At 36.5% G+C, this 18,738-nt stretch overlaps 1 protein-coding gene across 4 annotated transcripts in view; it reads right to left on the reverse strand.

Moving 5' to 3' along the window:
• Positions 1–4,595: 4,595 nt before the first annotated feature.
• LOC102424412 (cysteine-rich secretory protein 3) overlaps positions 4,596–18,738 on the reverse strand; it is a 41,940-nt gene continuing 27,797 nt past the window's right edge. For 3 of the 4 annotated variants that reach the window (XM_023757709.1, XM_014459623.2, XM_014459624.2), the window contains exons 2-8: positions 15,563–15,633; positions 12,311–12,427; positions 10,468–10,555; positions 8,634–8,782; positions 8,106–8,203; positions 6,645–6,733; positions 4,596–4,899 (exon numbers count right to left, since the gene is read on the reverse strand). In XM_023757709.1, coding sequence (XP_023613477.1) covers positions 4,772–4,899; positions 6,645–6,733; positions 8,106–8,203; positions 8,634–8,782; positions 10,468–10,555; positions 12,311–12,427; positions 15,563–15,631 — 738 coding nt within the window. In that variant the 5' untranslated portion in view covers positions 15,632–15,633 and the 3' untranslated portion in view covers positions 4,596–4,771. The other variant, XM_023757710.1, reaches the window with a different exon arrangement.

Below are 18,738 nucleotides of genomic sequence, written 5' to 3' on the forward strand. Positions count from 1 at the left end.
TATCTGTGTTGATGAGTTTGATATGGAGGGGAAATCTAAAATAAAGTAACCTTGTAGGTTGAGAGTCTACATGTGTTGGGGAGCACCTGGAAAGTACATCATTATTGACGGGAGCAGTGCAGGTACCTCTAAATCAGTGGTTATCAACCTTCTGGTCTTTTAACCGTTTGAGTCCCAAGCAGCGCGATCGCGCTGCTGAGATTTTTATGTCGAGAAAACATACGATTCATTTGAGTCCCAGGGGGTATTTAAAAAACACTGTCGAAGAATCCTAAACAGCGCAACCGCGCTTTCTCTAAATGAGTACGAAAAGACCCAAACAGCGTGATAGCGCTTGTTTTATTTTATGTCGAGAAATACCAAGCAGCGCGATCGAGCTGCTTGGGACTCAAACGGTTAAATACAGTTCCTCATGTTGTGACCCCAACCATAACATTATTTTCGTTGCTACTTCATAACTGTAATGTTGCTACTGTTATGAATCGTAATGTAAATATCTGATATGCAGGATGATCTTAGGCGACCCTTGTGAAAGGGTCGTTCGACTGCCAAAGGGGTCTCGACCCACAGGTTGAGAACCGCTGCTCTAAATACTCATGCAAAATCCGATGCTGGCAGTGTGCTGAGCCGAAAGGAGCAGTGTCCTGGGTGCCTGAGAGTTGGAAGAAGTGGGTTCTTGCATGGATTCTGATGAGAAGCCGACTGTATTTCTTACCCTGGTGCTTTATTTGTAAGGCGCTCCCTGTTCCACCTTGTAATCTCATGACTTTGCTAAACTTGCCTATTCTATTAGCTTATGAGTTCTATTAGAGGTAGAAACATCAGGAAAGGTCATTTCAATCTGCAAGTAAAGACTGTTTCTACCTTTCTAATCTATATGCCTTAATTTATTTTCCCTTTTTTTTATTGTGTTGGCTGTAAGTTTAAAATGTGAGCAAAGTGGTGCAAACTGACATCCTCACCTTATTCCTGATGGTGGATTCCAGATTGAAAAGTACGGAGGGGCCTTGACTTATGAGTGTCCCGACTAATGAGTTTTTTGAGATACCAGCTTTCTCTCGGCCGATTTTTTGCATTGAATTGATAGAGTAATTTGAGTTAACGAGCTCCTTAAGGAACTCCTTAACGAGCTCGGTCTCAGAACGAATTAAACTCGTAAGTCAAGGCCCCACTGTACTACAATGGTGTACTCACCCACAAAGTAATATAGCCAGAAAGCACTCAGTCAAGCACTGAGTGTAACGTCAGCTGGAGGATTCTGTTAGCTGTTCCTTTTTAAGATGAGAAAGTTACCTTCTATTTCTAGTTTTCTGAAAATTGTTTTTTATGAAAGGCACTGCATTTTTTACATCATCTGTGATGTCTTTATTTTATTAATATGGTATATCACATTAGTTGATTGTGAATGTTGAAACAACCTTTTATACTTGGACAACCTTACTTTGCCATGGTGTGCGATCCTTTCTGTAGGTTGCATCTATGCCCATGAGGGGTAATAGACTGTAGTTTTCTTGTGATGTTTGGCTTTGGCAAACGGTGATATTAGCTTGAGTTGGGAAATACTTACCTTGTTTTCCAGATTTTTGCTTCATTTTGTCCTCTTACAATTTATATCTCATGTTTACTTATAATAATATCGCAGTTCTTTACCTGCCCTGAATGGCAGGTAAGTTTGTGACTAAGTTGTGCCTAACTCATTGACCCCTTATTTATTTAATTAATTAATTAATTAATTTATTTAAAATATATTTTTATTGATTTCAGAGAGGAAGTAGGAGAGATAGAAAAGTAGAAACATCAATGATGAGAGAATCATTGATTGGCTGCCTCCTGCATGCCCCCTACTGGGGATCGAGCCCACAACCCAGAAGTGTGCCCTTGATCGGAATTGAACCTGGGACCCTTCAGCTCAGGCCAATCTATCCACTGAGCCAAACCAGCTAGGGCTCTTTGACCCCTTTTTAAAACTATCTTTACCTTGCTCACTGTGCTCCAGCCATTCTGGCCTTCTTGTCTTTCCTTAAATATACCAAGTTTATCACTACCTCAACAACTTTGTACTCACTATTCTCTTTGCCTGAAAGTTTCTTGGTTATTCATTGTTACTGGTTGTCTTCTCTCTTCTATTGTGGCTGTAATCCATTGTCATCACCTCAGAGAGTATTTACCTATCTTATTTAAATTAACATTTTCTCCTCCCAGCCTGTCCTCATTATTCTTCATTCTCTTGCCCATTTTAGTTTATAACACTTATCACTTCCTATATTATATTAGGATTTATTTACAAATACATTGTTTTCTTTCTGCCCTATTATAGTGTGAACTTTATGAAGTTCTGAACTTGGTCTGTTCTGTTAAACACTATTTTCAAAGGACCTAAATAAATACTTGAGTCATAATTGTTTCCAATAAATATTTGTTGAATGCAGGAATGAATTATTACGCATTGTAATGATTGTTATGAAAGGGAATATAGGGAGCTATGAGGGGATGTTCTTCAGATTATTTATTCAAAGGAATGTCTTGGATGCAATGACATTCAATGTGAAGGAACTAATCTAGCAAATAATAGAGGGATGAATCTTCCAGATAGCGCTAATAGCAAACACAAATGCCCTGAGCTAAGAAAATCTTGGGAAGCTTGAAATAATTTGATAAGATCATTCAATTTGGAGCATAAAAATTAAAGGAGAATGAGATAAAGTGAAATTAGATAGCAAAGTAGAGAAAAATGATTTATCTTCTTGCTAATCAATTTGAGCATAAATATTATCTTCAGTACTTGAGAGCTCTATGGGGAGGTTTTGAAAGTAGACAAATTAGGAAGTCTATCACTGTTGAGATTAGGAAATGTGTTGCAAAAACACCATCTGGGAGCTACATTGGTGGTCTTGGACCTATCCCTGTTTTGCCTTTGCCTCGTGGCTGATATCCTTGAAATGATTAGTGATTCTAGACCAGGGGTGGGCAAACTTTTTGACTCGAGGGCCACAATGGGTTCTTAAACTGGACCGGAGGGCCGGAACAAAAGCATGGATGGAGTGTTTGTGTGAACTAATATAAATTCAAAGTAAACATCATTACATAAAAGGGTATGGTCTTTTTTTTTTAGTTTTATTCATTTCAAACGGGCTGGATCTGGCCCATGGGCCGTAGTTTGCCCACGGCTGTTCTAGACCCTGGATAAGCAGCTGAGTTTGATTTGACAATCCAATCATTGGTATTATCTGAAAGTTCTTGAAAAAGACAAAAATCAAACATTTAGCAGTGCAAGTGAGGACTTCAAATTTGGTGGTAGTGGAGGGGAAGGGGAGTCTGAGAAAGAATAACCAGATAATCTAGAGAACAAGTATGAAGTGTCATGGAGCCGAGAAAAAGAGATTTTCATTTTTCTTTTACAATGCATTTTTTATTTTGGAGTCATTTTATTTTATTATTTTTTGTTAATCATCACCCAAGGATATATTTTACCACTGATTTTTAGAGTGAGTGGAAGGGAGGGAGGGCAGGAAGGGGGGGAGAGAGAGAGAGAGAGAGAGAGAGAGAGAGAGAGAGAGAGATTGGTTGCCTCCCACACAGGCTAGGGATCGAATATGCAACCCATATACATGCCTTTAATCAGAATAAAACCTGAAACCCTTTGGTGTGCAGGACAACACTCTATCCACTAAGCAACACAAGGGCTATTTTGGAGTCTTTTTAGATTTACAGAAATGTTGCTAAAATATTACAGAGAATTTCCATATACTCTAAATCCAGTTTCAATTCCCTGTAATGTTATCATTTTACATTATCTTGGTACATTTGGAAAGACTAAGAAATCATCATTACTATTAAAAACACTACAAAGTCTATTCAGATTTCACCAATTTTCTCCTTAATGATCTTTTTCTCTTCCAGGATCCAATCCAAAATACCATGTTGTATTTAGTTCTCATGTTTGTTTAGTCAGCCTGGTCTGTAAAGGTTTCTCTGAACTTCCTTATTGCTCATGATTTTAACAGTTTGGAGGAGTCATGATCAGGGGTATTTTGTAGAATGATCCCTCCATTTAAATTTGCCTAATGTTTTATCTTATGATGAGATTTGGGTTACAAGATTTTAGAAAGAATACCACAGAAGTGAAATGCCTTTCTAATCACATCAGATGAAGGGTACATGAGTCCACTTATTATAGATGATGCTAACTTTGATTACTTAGTTAAAGTGGCATTTACCAGATTTCTCTAATGTGAAATTATTATAGCTCCCTTCCCATACTTGACTCTTTGGAAATGAGTCACTAAGTTCAGCCCAGGCTCGAAAGAGAGGAAACTAACTTCTACCTCCTGGAGGAAAGAGTATTTATGTATATTATATTAAGTTCTTTAAGGAAGATATGTCTAAGAGAAGAGAGGTTTAAAAACAGAGGGTGTGGTCATACTCTACTGTACAATTTACACAGATGAAGAATAAGAAGACTTCATTGCTTTTGGCAAAATGAAGATTGGGTTCTCCTTGGGAAGAAAAACAATTTAATTGAATTATGGGGATGGAAGCTAGATGAGTGAGAAGGGTGAATGGCAGAGGAGGAATTAAAGACCACACATGTGAACTCTTCTTTGGATGAAAGACATTTATGTAAAGTAAAAAGCAGACCCAGGAGAAAAAGATATAACTATTTGGAATCAAATTTATAGTTAACATGTATATGATTTCTTTGCTAATAAATGTCAAGTGTAAGTAGATGTGGCTCCCTTCCCCTTAACCATGATCAGTCTATACTGGGCATTTAATAAATTTTTTTTGAACAATTGCAGGCAGCTTTGCAATTCGTCTTGACAAAATCATTTCCACAGCTCAATTGGTTCTTCAAATCTTTACAGTTAGAATACATATCGTCATACTCGCAAGCATTGGCTGGAACAAAAACAAACAAAAAAATTAGTCACTTCATTATCATTTTCCTCCATAGCAGTAAGTAACACGAACAATAAATTCCATGTGAGTGAGGAGGAGGAAATAGAATGAACAAGTTGGCATCATTCATTATGCTCTGATGGCCATTTCCTATCTTGAGGGACATAAGGCCCCTTAGTTAAATTCACTGATTAAGGCATCATTTTTTTAATTTGAGTTTTTCCAAATATTTCTAAAATAAATGACTGGCTTTCCTCCCTCAGAAAACAGGATGAAGTGAATTTAAATAAATCTTTATGAAACTACACTATCCAAAAGTATAGCCACTAGCCATGTGGTTGTTTAAATTTAAATTAAATAACTTTGAAATTTCAGGTTCTCAGTGATACTAGTTACAGTTTGAGTGCGCAATAGCCAATGTGTCTAGGGACCACTTTACAGGACAGTGCAAATATTGAACATTTCCATCATCGCAGAAAATTATATTAGACACTGTTGCCACTAAACTTAATGCCACCAGCCTTTCTTTCGGGAGTAAGAAGTTGTTATGAGATGTGAAAGTAAAAAATGTAAAAATAGAATTTTACTATTATTATTGGACATTTCCACTTGGATGTCCCTCAGTGGCCACAAATCTCAAACGAAATTCATCATCCTACCTACAAGTTTGGCATTTCTTTGGTATATTTCCCCAACTCCCAAATCAATTCACCCAATCTCAGAGGCACGGCAGTCCCCACTACTAAATAATTCAAACCAAGAACTAGGAATCTACCTGAACTCATCCCCTTCTACTTTTTATCAGTGCTTAACAAGCGCAGGTAATAAGCACTGGCTATTCTACTTTTCCCTGTCTCTCATAAACTGCCCATATCTCTTCATTCATTTTGCCCGAATACAGTAAAGATATTTATTTGTTTTTGAACCAATTATGGTTATATCATTCACTCAGAAAGAATGCTGCAATTTCGTCAGGTGAATGCATTTGAGAGGTAAAAATGAGTCAACTGTATTGTTCATAATAATTCTAATAATACATCCAACTAAAAAAAAACCTCTTTGTACCTCCATTCATAACAACACTGGAAATGAGATATAATATGACATTAATTTTTATTCTTTTTTGCTAAAATAGTTTTGAGGCTTCTGCAAATTTGATAGACATATTTAAAGTACATAAAAGTTACTAGCAAAACAAAAGTGCAAATGATTATTAAATTAAACTTGATGATTCCAACTATGCTATGAGGAAAATGAGAAATTTAATATGATTAATACTTTGGTATATAAGGGACTATACTAGTATTTGGTGTGCCTGTCTAGACTGAGCTATATTCTGTGGTCTCACACCTTTATATTTGTATATACTTTCTTTTTAAAATGCCACCTTTTCTATAATAGCATTAACTTGATGAAAAGAAAATTCATATTTAATTACAATAAATTATTTTCACAGAAACATTTTCAGATATGCCAAAATGTAATTGGTTCAACATAGTCACAAATATACATCATTGGTAGATGTTTCTTTAGGTTACATATGATAACAGGCTTTCATTGAGAAAAGTACGTATATACTGAAGGGTTTTAGATGTTTTCTTAAACACACTCTGTTGATTAATTTTATCATTGTCTTCTGCATGAAGGCATTGCTTAAGTTGACTCCATTCAGAAGATTTCTGAATTTTTAAAAATAAATATCAGGTTATTTAATTATACTAGTAAATTAATGACTTCAGACTTACTGCATAATCCATTGTCACAGTGACCAGGGCAGCTGGCACAAGGTGTTCCTTTTAGGTAGGGAGTAAGGCTTCTGCCAACAATATTACCACTGAAATTTGAAATACAACATTTTTCAGTTTAGTTTATGCTCCAAGGGTAGCATCTATCACCTTATATAGCTGAGTATTCACTCAATGTTTTTCATTGTGTCATCTGAAAAAGTAATATTGCCAATCTACTGTATACTCAGATAACAATGCAAAGTAAGATAATAATTCACACATACACGCAATTCCTTGACCATAATCTCACAGTCCAAGCAAGTGAAGTGGAATAAATAGGTCTAAAGTTTTGAGAGTATATTTTAATGTGGCAACACCTTTCATCTCTCAGTAGACATCGTCAAATTGCTAAGCAGTGCGCCCTGAGGTGCTGGCTAAGGGTAAAGCCTCTCCCCTTGAGATATTGTAGAAGCTCCTATGAACAGAAGGTTGCACAATGGAAAATGCTTAATATTAAATGTAATTTTATATTTTAAAAGGTAACTATAATTATTGACCATTTCTATAATATGGACTGGAGAAAGTAAAGCTCCAAGATAATGTTTGGCCTCTAGCTGAAGGATGGAGATTTTTTCAAGCATTTTGGGGGGGAGGTGAGTGTGTTAGGATGGATTTTGAATGTCTAGAGGTTTTGTGTGTGAGATTTTATGTTTACCAAACATGGGAATGTTAGTTAGAATAAAAGGTTTCATTAACACAAATCTCCAGGGTATAGTGGTGTTACCATGACTAGCCTGCACTTGATTGATGATGATTATTCTATCGGCTGTTATCTAAAAATACAACAGAGTCTAAATGTCAGTTGGACCAAGCGGTCCAAGGTCCCAAGGCAATGCATCTGAATCTAAGTGGATACTTAAGACATGACCATTTCTTGACAATTTGAAATATATCAGGAATTTCCTGAAAATCCTTTGAGGCCCAAGATTTAATCAGTTCTTAATGGTATACTACAGGTATTTTTAGATGAGCAGGAGTAGGAATATTTCAGTACAAGGGGCTGAAATCACTAGAAAGTCATTACCATCTTCTATTTCACCTTCACCCCTGACCTTACCATCCAGCTTTCACTTTCCAGATGTGAATTTAATATAAAACTGACAGTACCAAGTCTAGAGAACTACACACAACATACACCCATGGAGTAACCCTGAGCCTCTGGAAAAGCAGTTGAGAAGGAAGACAAATCATTTTAATCATGATGGAAGACAGCTTCTGAATAGTAGACTCAAATGTGAGAAATTGGTCTTCTTTCTGAGAAGTTGGTTGTGTCTCAAATTCAGAACATATTTCTAAAGATTTATCTCTCCCCTTCACTGAAATGTGCTTTTGTAGTCTGCGTTGTCTATTACATGGTAATTTTAAAATATTAAATTGCCAATGGCATCATTGACACCAAATTTGAAAGCATTTCCTTACCTGGGACAATATTGGCAAACATAGAAGTATTTCAGACTTCGTTCGTTGGGACAATAGGCAACTCCACATCCAACACGGTAAGACGAGTACCAAACAACCTACATGCCCATAAGTGCAAATATGAGAGTACGTTAGAGAAGGAAATATAAAAAAAATAAATAATAGAAAATAAAAAAAACTGAAAAGAATGTTACTAACGCACATTTTCATATACCTTATGGAAATACTTCGATTATTGAATTAAAGTAAAAATCTTTAAAACTATTACATTTTCATGCATGTTCACTGTTTTATCCATTCAGACTACCCAAAAAATACAGAGTAAGTTTTCCTATTAAAAGCCTGCATGCTTTTGAAAATGATGGCTCACAGCTGAAATACCCACAAAATGTGAAGACTATTCTTTACCTACCGGAGATCTTCCCCCAGATTCAACATTGGAATCAGTCAAAATTTGAAGAAGCTTTCTCTTTAGGGCATTTATGGCAAAGTTTTGTGTGTGGTTTTTTTTTTCTTTTTTTTCCTTACCTGGGTATAATGTCCAACCACTATATTCTTTTGTTTTGGTCCCATAGCATAGATAAAATCATTTCCCTCATCGAACCACTTTTGGATTGCATATGACCATGAATTAGGCTGACTTGACATAAAGAGATTCTCACCACAGCTTCTTTTACCTAAGGAAAAAAACACAGACCATTCATGGGGAAAGCATGCAATGGTTGATATTGAAAGAGAGAGAGAGAGAGAGAGAGAGAGAGAGAGAGAGAGAAAGAAAGAGAGATTATCTATCTATCTATCTATCTATCTATCTATCTATCTATCTATCTATCATCTGTATCTATCAATGGAGTACCTGATCTTCAAACAAGTGCCCATAGTTGCTAACTGTTCATTAATAAATAGAAAGTTCCTTATCAGCTGTAAGCCGAATTGAAACCAAATATGCCAAACACATTGAGGCTGGTTCAACATGCAAAATTTTGAGTAGATGAAGTCCTCTTTCTTTCATATCTACTCCCACTAAAGCCATTCATTTACATATTAAATTCTTCATGAGTGTATGCCTCATGTGCTCTCAACTGTGTACTGTTAGCTTTCTGAAAGCAGAAAACAACTCATGGTATTTCTCTTATTCTCACCCACACTTACCAGAAATTTTTCATATATAGCAACTTTAATAAATGTTTAGGGTACTTATTTTGTGTAAACTTTGAAAACAATTTTACTTTCAGTCTTTAAGGGTTCCAAGCATGAAGCAGATGACATTAGGAGGGACACTGTTTTCAAAGTTTATGGGTCTCCCTTTCATCAGCAAATCATAATGTCACAGGCCAACTTCTCCTCAAAGAATCAGGACAAAAGTGCTTTGCAGCCCTCAAACATTTCAATGTACTTTTCAAACCTTGAAATTAAGATTGACATTTGGAAGGCTTGAAAGTAATGTCTACATGCTACTCAAAGGCTGTGTAAACTACTCTTGCATAGCTCCTTATGAAGAGAAGAAAAATGCTGAAATTTTAACAGTAGATTGGGATCTTCAAAACCAGTTATTCCAATTTTTTCTGAATATAAGTCATCCCTCTCAATAATTTCATTAAATTATAGAATCAAAAATAACAGTGACAGTCCTACTTTCAAAACAGGTGAATTACTATTTTCAAATTGGGCTTGCCTATATCTGTCACTTGCTACTTCAAGTAAATATTTTGTTTAATTGTTGATACATATGACATCTAATTGTTTTTAGGTTCCTCAATGTAGAGGTCATGTCTTTGAGGCTATTTTCGAGTCTAATATAGTATTGCATGCTTTGTAAGAGCATCCAGAACACACAAAAGATTTGACTTACTGTCATCAAAAGTTAAAAAGATGCTAATGCTAAATATTTTTTGAGTAAAATTCAGAACGGTTTGACAAAATTCAAAGTATTTTATAAATTCAAAAATAAATAGTTTTCAAAACACAAACAGGCTCCATACTATGAAAAGGGCAATGGGTTAGAAGTCCGAAATTCTAATTTTGAATTTCCCATATGTAACACTTGTTAGCAATTATTTTCCTGCTGAGAGTGAGTCCCTTACTCTTTAAAACAGAGAAAGAAATGACATATGACCTGCTTTACTCATGAGATGGTCAAGAGGCACCAATATGACATTGTGTGAGACAGCTTTTATAAAAGACAGAACAGTAAGCACAAGGTGGTGCTTCCACAAACTTTCTCTCACACAGGGAGACTTGAACTTGAAAAAGACAGCATTAGAAGCAACATTTATCCACAAGGTTTCTTAATGCAACATCCAAAAACGGCCCCTTATTATCTTACTTGTTCATCTACTCAACAAATATTTGATTTACATACCAACTTTTCGATCCTGTGAGGAACTGTGCTTGAGAACACACTTGTTTGCCCACCGTTGGGCGTTTGCTGCTGCCTTGCTGTCCCATTGCTAAAACAAAGGGGGAGAGAAGATAGGCACCTAATGACTTAAAACACAAAGGTGCATAAGGTTTATAATGAGATTGGTAGCTTCATTCACTTCATTATAACTTTTTCTGTACATGCCTGTTCTGATTCTTATAATCAAAGACCATTTTTAATGTGCCCCTTTCTGCTCCAAAAGAAATAGAGATAGTATGGCTACCCCAAGCAACTGTGAAGTCTAAGATAGTTAAGTCTATGGATGATAGCACAGCAGGAGTACCTGAAGACTTTTAGCAGTGGTCTTATCCTAAATATTGATAAACATGTACAAGTATTAACATGATTTTTCCTATAATACTGAGCTGGCATACTTAATTTCTAGTTCCTTTTGTTTGTTTGTTTGTTTCAGCACTTAATATGTTTCTGAGACATTTGGCTTCTGGCACTAGGCCCAGACTGGTCTGTTATTTACCCTAAACGTCATTGATCCTAAAGGGAAAATGTCTTCCTGATTATAGATTGGGAGGGGATAGTGATCAGAAAAACATAATGGTCCCTTAGTGGATGTCCAAAGATTTGGTTTTAATTCTGCCTCCATAACTTAAATAAACCTGTAAAATAGACAAGTTGTTTAACCATTATAAAGTACAATTAAGAATCTGTGCTGCCCAGCCCTGGTGGTTCAGTGATTGAGCATCGAGCTATGACCCAGGATGTCACGGGTTCGATTCTTGGTCAGGGTACACGCCCAGGTTGCGGGCTTAATCCCCAGTGTGGCATGCAGGAGGCAGCCAATCAATGATTCTCTCTCATCATTCATGTTTCTCTCTCTCTCCCTCTCCCTTCCTCTCTGAAATCAATAAAAAAATATTTTTTAAAATAATTTGTGCCAACTTAAATAGCCCCATAAAACGAACAAGTTATTAAACCATTACAAAGTACAATTAAGAATTTCTGCCTTATACCATGGAGTTAGTGAAGGTCAAGTTTTGGACCCCTCACTTGCATAGGCCCTACCACGGTTGTACTACGGCACCTCAGAATATGCATAGTCATAAAAAAATTTTTTTTCAGTGCTAAGATAGTTGTGTACTCTTTTCCTGAAAGAGGGTTCCTTTAAGCTTCAAGTCAGCAACACTTGAATTTCCTGGTCTAACAACATGTCTCTGAGGAAAGGTCAAGGGTTCAAGGTGAAACCTACTGGGTGGAGTGGACATTAATAATAAGGATGATGTCGATGATGATTGTAGGTTGTCTGACTGTAGGGAGAGGAGCTGCACAGAAGAGCTGCCTATAGCCAGAGAACTTATTGGGTCAAAACAAACAGAAAAGGCCCAGTAAAAGTGTCTAAACGTTAATTTATCAAGGTCAGATGGCACACACTAATCTCAGGGCCAGGGTTCCTGAATGGGTTTCAGGGGTTCCCTGGGTCCCCTGAAATTGTATGCAATTTATATATGCATACAATATATAATTTCTCTGGGAAGACATTTCACTCACAAAGACGGAGAACTCTGAAATGCACATGATAGTGAATCAATTCTGACAGATCACATTATTCTAGTGAATTGAACATACAAGGATAGGATGATACACAATTTTTAAGAAAAATGGTATGTGGAATGAGGAAAAGTATTTCTGCCATGTCAATAACAAAGCTCTCATGAACTATCAGAGACAGAACTCCCTAAGTCACAAAGTTCTTCGAGATCTTTTTTTACGGGGAGACTGTGATGATCACAACCGGCTCAAGCCACTTTCCTATGTGGCCACCTCTTACCATCTTCAGCATGTTTCTGGCCGGTGGAGAGACTGATCTTCTTACTTCATTGTGTTTATTTACAATCTCTTTTTGCACTTCTCTTCGGCCGGTTGCCATCGCAGCAAAACCTGGCTTCTAAAGGAAAGCCAAATCAGAATGAGTTTTTAAAAGTTTGAAAAATTGCATATGAGCAAATTAATTCAAGAGCACAGAGATTATTTCAAACGTATTCAGTTCAAGCCGATATTAATTGTTAAGCAATGCCAATGAATCTGAACCCAAGCTATGATTTTTAAATAGAAAAGAAATAGTGTTAAATTTTGAGAGTGTGGATGTTATTCATGCCATGACAATTCAAAACACCTCTGAGGCCACAAATACCACTTTCGAGTATGAAGAGACGTCTCAATATGATTGGTCTAGACATCTGAGTGACAGCATAATGACAAAGTTGTAAGATGGGAACCATTAAGACATTTTCATTCACAGTCAGGCTGCAGCAAGGGAGTGATAAGAGGAGGGTCAGGTGACTCTACACTTGAAGGGGGAACTTTGACCCGACATGGTACCTGTATTCAAAGAAAGAACGTTTAGGCCTAGTCCAGTGATGGCGAACCTATGACACGCGTGTCAGAGGTGACACGCGAACTCATTTTTTTGGTTGATTTTTCTGTTAAATGGCATTTAAATATATAAAATAAATATCAAAAATATAAGTCTTTGTTTTACTATGGTTGCAAATATCAAAAATTTTCTATATGTGACACGGCACCAGAGTTAAGTTAGGGTTTTTGAAAATGCTGACACGCCGAGCTCAAAAGGTTCGCCATCGCTGGCCCTAGTCCAAGTGCATTCAATAATCTATGATTTACCTGTTATGTAGCAGCTCTTATGGAATTAATCAAAAAAAGTTTTCTAATATTAAACAAATCTCCAAGGCAATTTGGAGGGAGCAAGCAATTAATGGGCTATTGCTGGTTTTGTTCATTTTAGTTACAAAAATATAATTAAGGTATTAATCAGATGCTCATATTTTTGGTATATCTTTGTGTGTGTGTGGGGGGGGTGTCTAAGCATAGAGGCAAGTAGAGTGTGTAATTGTTCCATAAAGTTTACACAATTTGATGGCCTAAATTTGCACAAAAGTGTGATATTATACGAGCATGTGCAACATTGTGAAGTATAATTCTCAACAGACAAAACCCTGTATTGATTTTCCCTGACACTCTGGAATAACTTATTCTCTCTTTCCACAACACTGAGTTTTTGCAAAGTCCTCCAAATACTGTAAGCATAGGTCTGACCATACTCATGTTGCCACTATCTACTTATGCATCCATTTCTCCCACCTGCATGTATATTCCTAAGGGCAGGGACCAAGACTGAATGTCAGCATACCCACAGATCCACCACATTCCCAGCCACTGATTCCTAAGTTGAAAAGGATGCACATGAATATTAGCAGAGACCAATCAAAGCATAAAATAATGTCCCTGGATACATCCTATTAACCCTCAAAAACTTATTTAAAATCATTTTATTTCAAAGCATATCAAAATGTGGTGCCTCAGAAAGAAGTAATTATTTCCTACTTCTTACCCCATCTTGTTTCCTAGATAACAATTCTACCAAAAAATGCATACCTTTGTTTCTTTTTTAACAAATATTAATAAAAGTTTTATTAGGTGATGAGAAATATGAAAGTGTTGAAAATAAAATGGATAAATATGGTTTCTATCTATCATTAAAAACTGATATTGAATAGGCAATATGACATAAATAATTATAATGCCACATGATAAATAAAATGATAGGCGGGATCGACTAGATATAGAGGAAGGAAGGCGGGATCAATTTTTCCTGATTGGGGTTAGGCAAGGCTTCACAAAAGATGGCCTGGATTGGGGTTTTGAGAGGTGAATAATGTTTTCTAGGCATTTTGAGAGGCACAGAAACCCCTGGGTGGAGGGAATTTAGAGCATCAGATCAGCAAACATTTAGTGATGCAAAGGATCTAATGATAGTGCCCTTTTTAACGATTCTATAAATGAAAACCAGGATATGGATGAGAGAGGTAATAGGGTATCAGAAAAGGCTATGAAAGAATATCTCGGGGTAAGAGATCAACCGAAGGACTTGTATGCATGCATATAAGCATAACCAACGGACATAAGACACTGGGGGGTAGGGGAGGCCAGGGGATTGTCAAGGGCGGGGGAAAAAAAAGGAGACATATGTAATACTCTTTGTAATAATTTAAGCAATAAAAAAAGTAAATAAATAAAATAATATCTCTAGGAAAGAAATTGGAGAGACAGTAAATGACTTGAATGAAGCCTTGAGTAATGTATATATTGTCTTCAGATTGAAAAGTTGATTAGGGGTCCTACCTAACCTTGTATGCCCAGTGCTAAAGAAGGGTGTGTGAACAGCCAGCCAGAACCAAAGGTCCTCACATTCAGAGGTTCTCTGATCAGAAAATAGATTTCTTATATGGGCATGACACACCAATTAAAGAGGGTAATTGATACTTCTCTTGGGATTATTAAAGTGAAACAACATATTAGAAATAATTAGAGCATCTTATCTTACACAAATTAATTGTAAAAGTTATTAAAAAATCCAAATGCTTAATATTTCCAGTAAATTTTCTTTTTCTTAAATTAAAAAAAAAGGTATACTTATTCTCACACAGTAACTATGAAAATTAAATGTGGTGATGTATGTGAAGAAGTTTTGCTAGTTTGAGATTATGCAAATATATTGTTAATGTTCAGTGGGGATCACATTGAAATAGATTAAATAAAAGTAAATCAGAAAATGATCTTGAGATTAGAGGAGTTTCATTAGCTTTTAAACACACATAGACCAGTTCTGTCAACAGAAAAATAATTAAAGCATCAAAGGTCATTTTAACTTTTTGGTGGCTACTTTACAAAAGAAAAAAATAGGTTAAGTCGATATTTATAATATATTTTTGAAACATATTCAAAATATATGCTTCCGTCATGCAATCCATATTAAAATTGTTAATGAGATGTTTTACCACCCTTTTTTAACTAAGTCGTTGAAGTCTGCTATGCATTCTATTCATGCAGATCTCAATTCTGACTACCCATATGTCGTGTTCAATACCTTCATGTGTTTAGGGGCTACTGTACCTTGTGATGTCGCAGACACACACCCCCTTTTTACTTTGGAAAATTAATCTAATCGCTTGCTGTCCTTCAGGGTTGTCTGATCTGAAAACATTTTCAACTTCGACCATACCTGTCCATTTGCAGGAAAGAATGGAAGCAACACAGCAGCCAGAAACAGCAACGCCGGGAACAACGCCATTGCTGGTAAAACAAAACAAAGGCAACAAGGACCTGAGTTGGAATTTTAGTGCATGAACTTTTGAGGAACACAGTGATGGAGGGTGGGGGAGGGATGAGGGGGTGATGAAACAAGGTAAGGATATAATTTATCCTAAATTCATTAGTAGTGTAACACGAGAGGTTCTGTCACAGGAAACCAGTAGAATGATAATGGATTCAGCCCCCAAAGCAAGCTTGTAACGGAGACAACAAAGAACAGAGAGATGCACTTCACTGAAATAGTCCACCTGTAAATATTAAAGTTCCACCACCCAATTCCACCCTAGTCCCATGGTTTTGTTTATGTAGCAATTCTTTTCAAAGTCTAGGAGTGGCTTCACATTGCCCATGTAGGAGTAATAATAGCTCCCAACTGTTACTATTATGGGGATACTACTGCACTAGTCCTTGCTAGTTTCCTTGACCCCCCCTTATCTTTATAAATACCCTTATTAACGTCTCTTCAATTTACCCCTCAGCTTGTGCCATTTCTTCCTTCTGATTCATATACTTGCCATTTGTAAAACCCTAGATAAATCCACTAAGAAATAGTGATTTAAAAAAAATACTTTCTACCACTCTCCTCAGTCCTTCCCATGTGTTGTCATCCATTCCCACTCAAACCTTTCTTTTTATTACAATGCCTCAAATTCCAAAAAAAGGTAATACTCTCCTTTGGAACTAAAAACAGAAAAATCACTTTTAAGAGATTATTGACCCTGTATTAATATTCTTCATATGTTCACACCTTTTGCCTCACTAATTCAACTTCCTGAAGAAATAATATATACTGGAAAAACTTTAGGTGTACATTTTTATCACATTAATATTCATAAGGGTAAAACAATTAATTACATGCTCACCAATGAGAGATAAAATGTCTAAATAAATTAGAATACATACTTTTATTAGAGAATATGAGACATAAAATTGTGTTTATGAGGGTTTTATAACAAGGAAAATGCATAAGCTTCAAAATTAAGTTAAAAAATAACACCAAGGTACATTGGGTTATCCTTAGCCTTCTATAATGGATAAAAGTCTGTGCCCTCCCAAAATTCACATGTTCAAGCACTAACCTTCTGTGAGGCTGTATTTGTGTTTGGGTCTTTAAAAAAGTAGTTAAGGAAAAATGAGGACATAAAGATGGGACCCGATCCAATAGGATTAGTGTATATATATGGAGACACCAGAGAGTACATTTGCACTGTGCATGTTCTCTCTCTCTCTCTCTCTCTCTCTCTCTCTCTCTCTCCTTTCTGCACACACAGAGAAGAGGTCATGTGAGAATGCAGTGAGAAGGGGGCTGTCTGCAAGCCAGGAAGAGAAAAATCACCAGAAATTGACCATACTGGTACCTTGGTCTCAGATTCTAACCTCTAGACCTGTGAGAAAATAAATATCTGTGATGTTTAAGTCACCCACTCTGTGGTCATTTGTTACGGCAGCCCAGGCAGACTCATGTACATTCTCTTATTTACTAGTAATACTAGAGGCCTGAAATGTGTGCACTCAAGGAGGGGGCGGGGGAGGGCCCCTCAGCCCAGCCTGCACCCTCTTGCAGTCCAGGAGCCCTTGGGGGATGTCCGACTGATGGCTTAGGCCCACTGCCCTTGTTCGCTAGCCATGAGCCCGCTTTCTGGCTGAGCAGCATTCCCCCTGTGGGAGCTCACTGACCACCAGGGGGCAGCTCCTGCATTGCACATCTTCCCCCAGTGGTCAGTGCACGTTATAGCAACTGGTCGTTTCGCCATTTGGCCAATTTGCATATTAGTCTTTTATTATATAGGATTTGAGGACTACCTTATTTTCAAGAATGTTCCAAGGTCCATAACATACTAATTTGAAATCTTCTGCAGCTACAGATGTGTGAGCAAGGCACTGAGGTAGCAGGGTATCTGCAACCACCACCAAGCATCCATATCTCAAGGCAGCTTTGCTCCTCTCATGGGCATATGAAAAAAACTCTGTGACATAGGTATTTGGGGCCAATTTTAAGATAAGGTAACAGAAAAGAAATTATTGCATAGAGCAATTGATGATCTCGGTGTGTAGAGACATCTGGAAATGAGTGCATTATGACTCTCCTGGAGGACAGTAACAGCAACAGACCTCATCCCCTTCTCCCAAAAAATTCATGCTCACATATAAAGCCAGGCAAAGAAAAGATCAGATTAAATAGAAATACAAGAGAATGAGTTTATCCTCACATGATAAGACATTCTTTTCTTCATTTCCTATAATGAGTCTACATTCCTATAATTATAGTAATTAGAAAAAGAAAACATCTTTGTGCCAAAGATACTATTACCTCTTGGAAAATTCCTCTGTCTCTGTCTTGGTTACTTTTTTTGCAACTTGGTGTAGCTAATAGGTCAGGAATTATGATGTCCAAGTAAGAGAAGTACAGAGGCATAGAGGTATTAAGTGACCTCCTGACAGTCTCATTGCTAATGTGTCGCTGAGGCAGAACCCAAGATTTCTTTTAGCCTCAAAATCTATATCCCACTGAACTATACTATACATTTTGGGGGCTGAGGTTTCAAAATAAATAAATATTTTTCCTTGGAAAAAATAGTCATGCATTACTATAAGTCTTTTGGCAGCTGATAAATGCTGATTACTCAACATGTTTGAGAAAAAATTTTTTGAAATTAACAATATTAACAAGTACAATCTTGACGTTCAAATATAAAATAAAACTCCTAAGACTTTGAGAGCTCAAATAATATTTTCTTAGGATGTCATTATAAGTTAAAAACATAACCCGTTATGATAACTTTTATTTATGTTACTTTGTTGAACTAATGAAGGACTTTGTTGACATTTTAATAAAGTGATTTTGCCCTTTAAATAACTAGAATGGAAAGGGGGTGTGTGTTGAAATGGAAATCACAAAATTGATAACATATTCCTGTAAGCGTTCTGTAACAAATAAAAATTATATAGGTGTTTCTATAATGCTTTTTCAATTTAAGCTCTTCTATACAATTAAAATTTTATTCATAACAATAAGAAAAGGTTTATTTTGTTTGTATTGTAGTTTTGAGGTAGAACAGAGGAGGGAGTGAAGAACAGAATGAAAAT

This window comes from Myotis lucifugus, unplaced genomic scaffold, assembly GCF_000147115.1.
Source record: "Myotis lucifugus unplaced genomic scaffold, Myoluc2.0 scaffold_111, whole genome shotgun sequence".
In the NCBI taxonomy this organism is placed as follows: Eukaryota; Metazoa; Chordata; class Mammalia; order Chiroptera; family Vespertilionidae; genus Myotis; species Myotis lucifugus.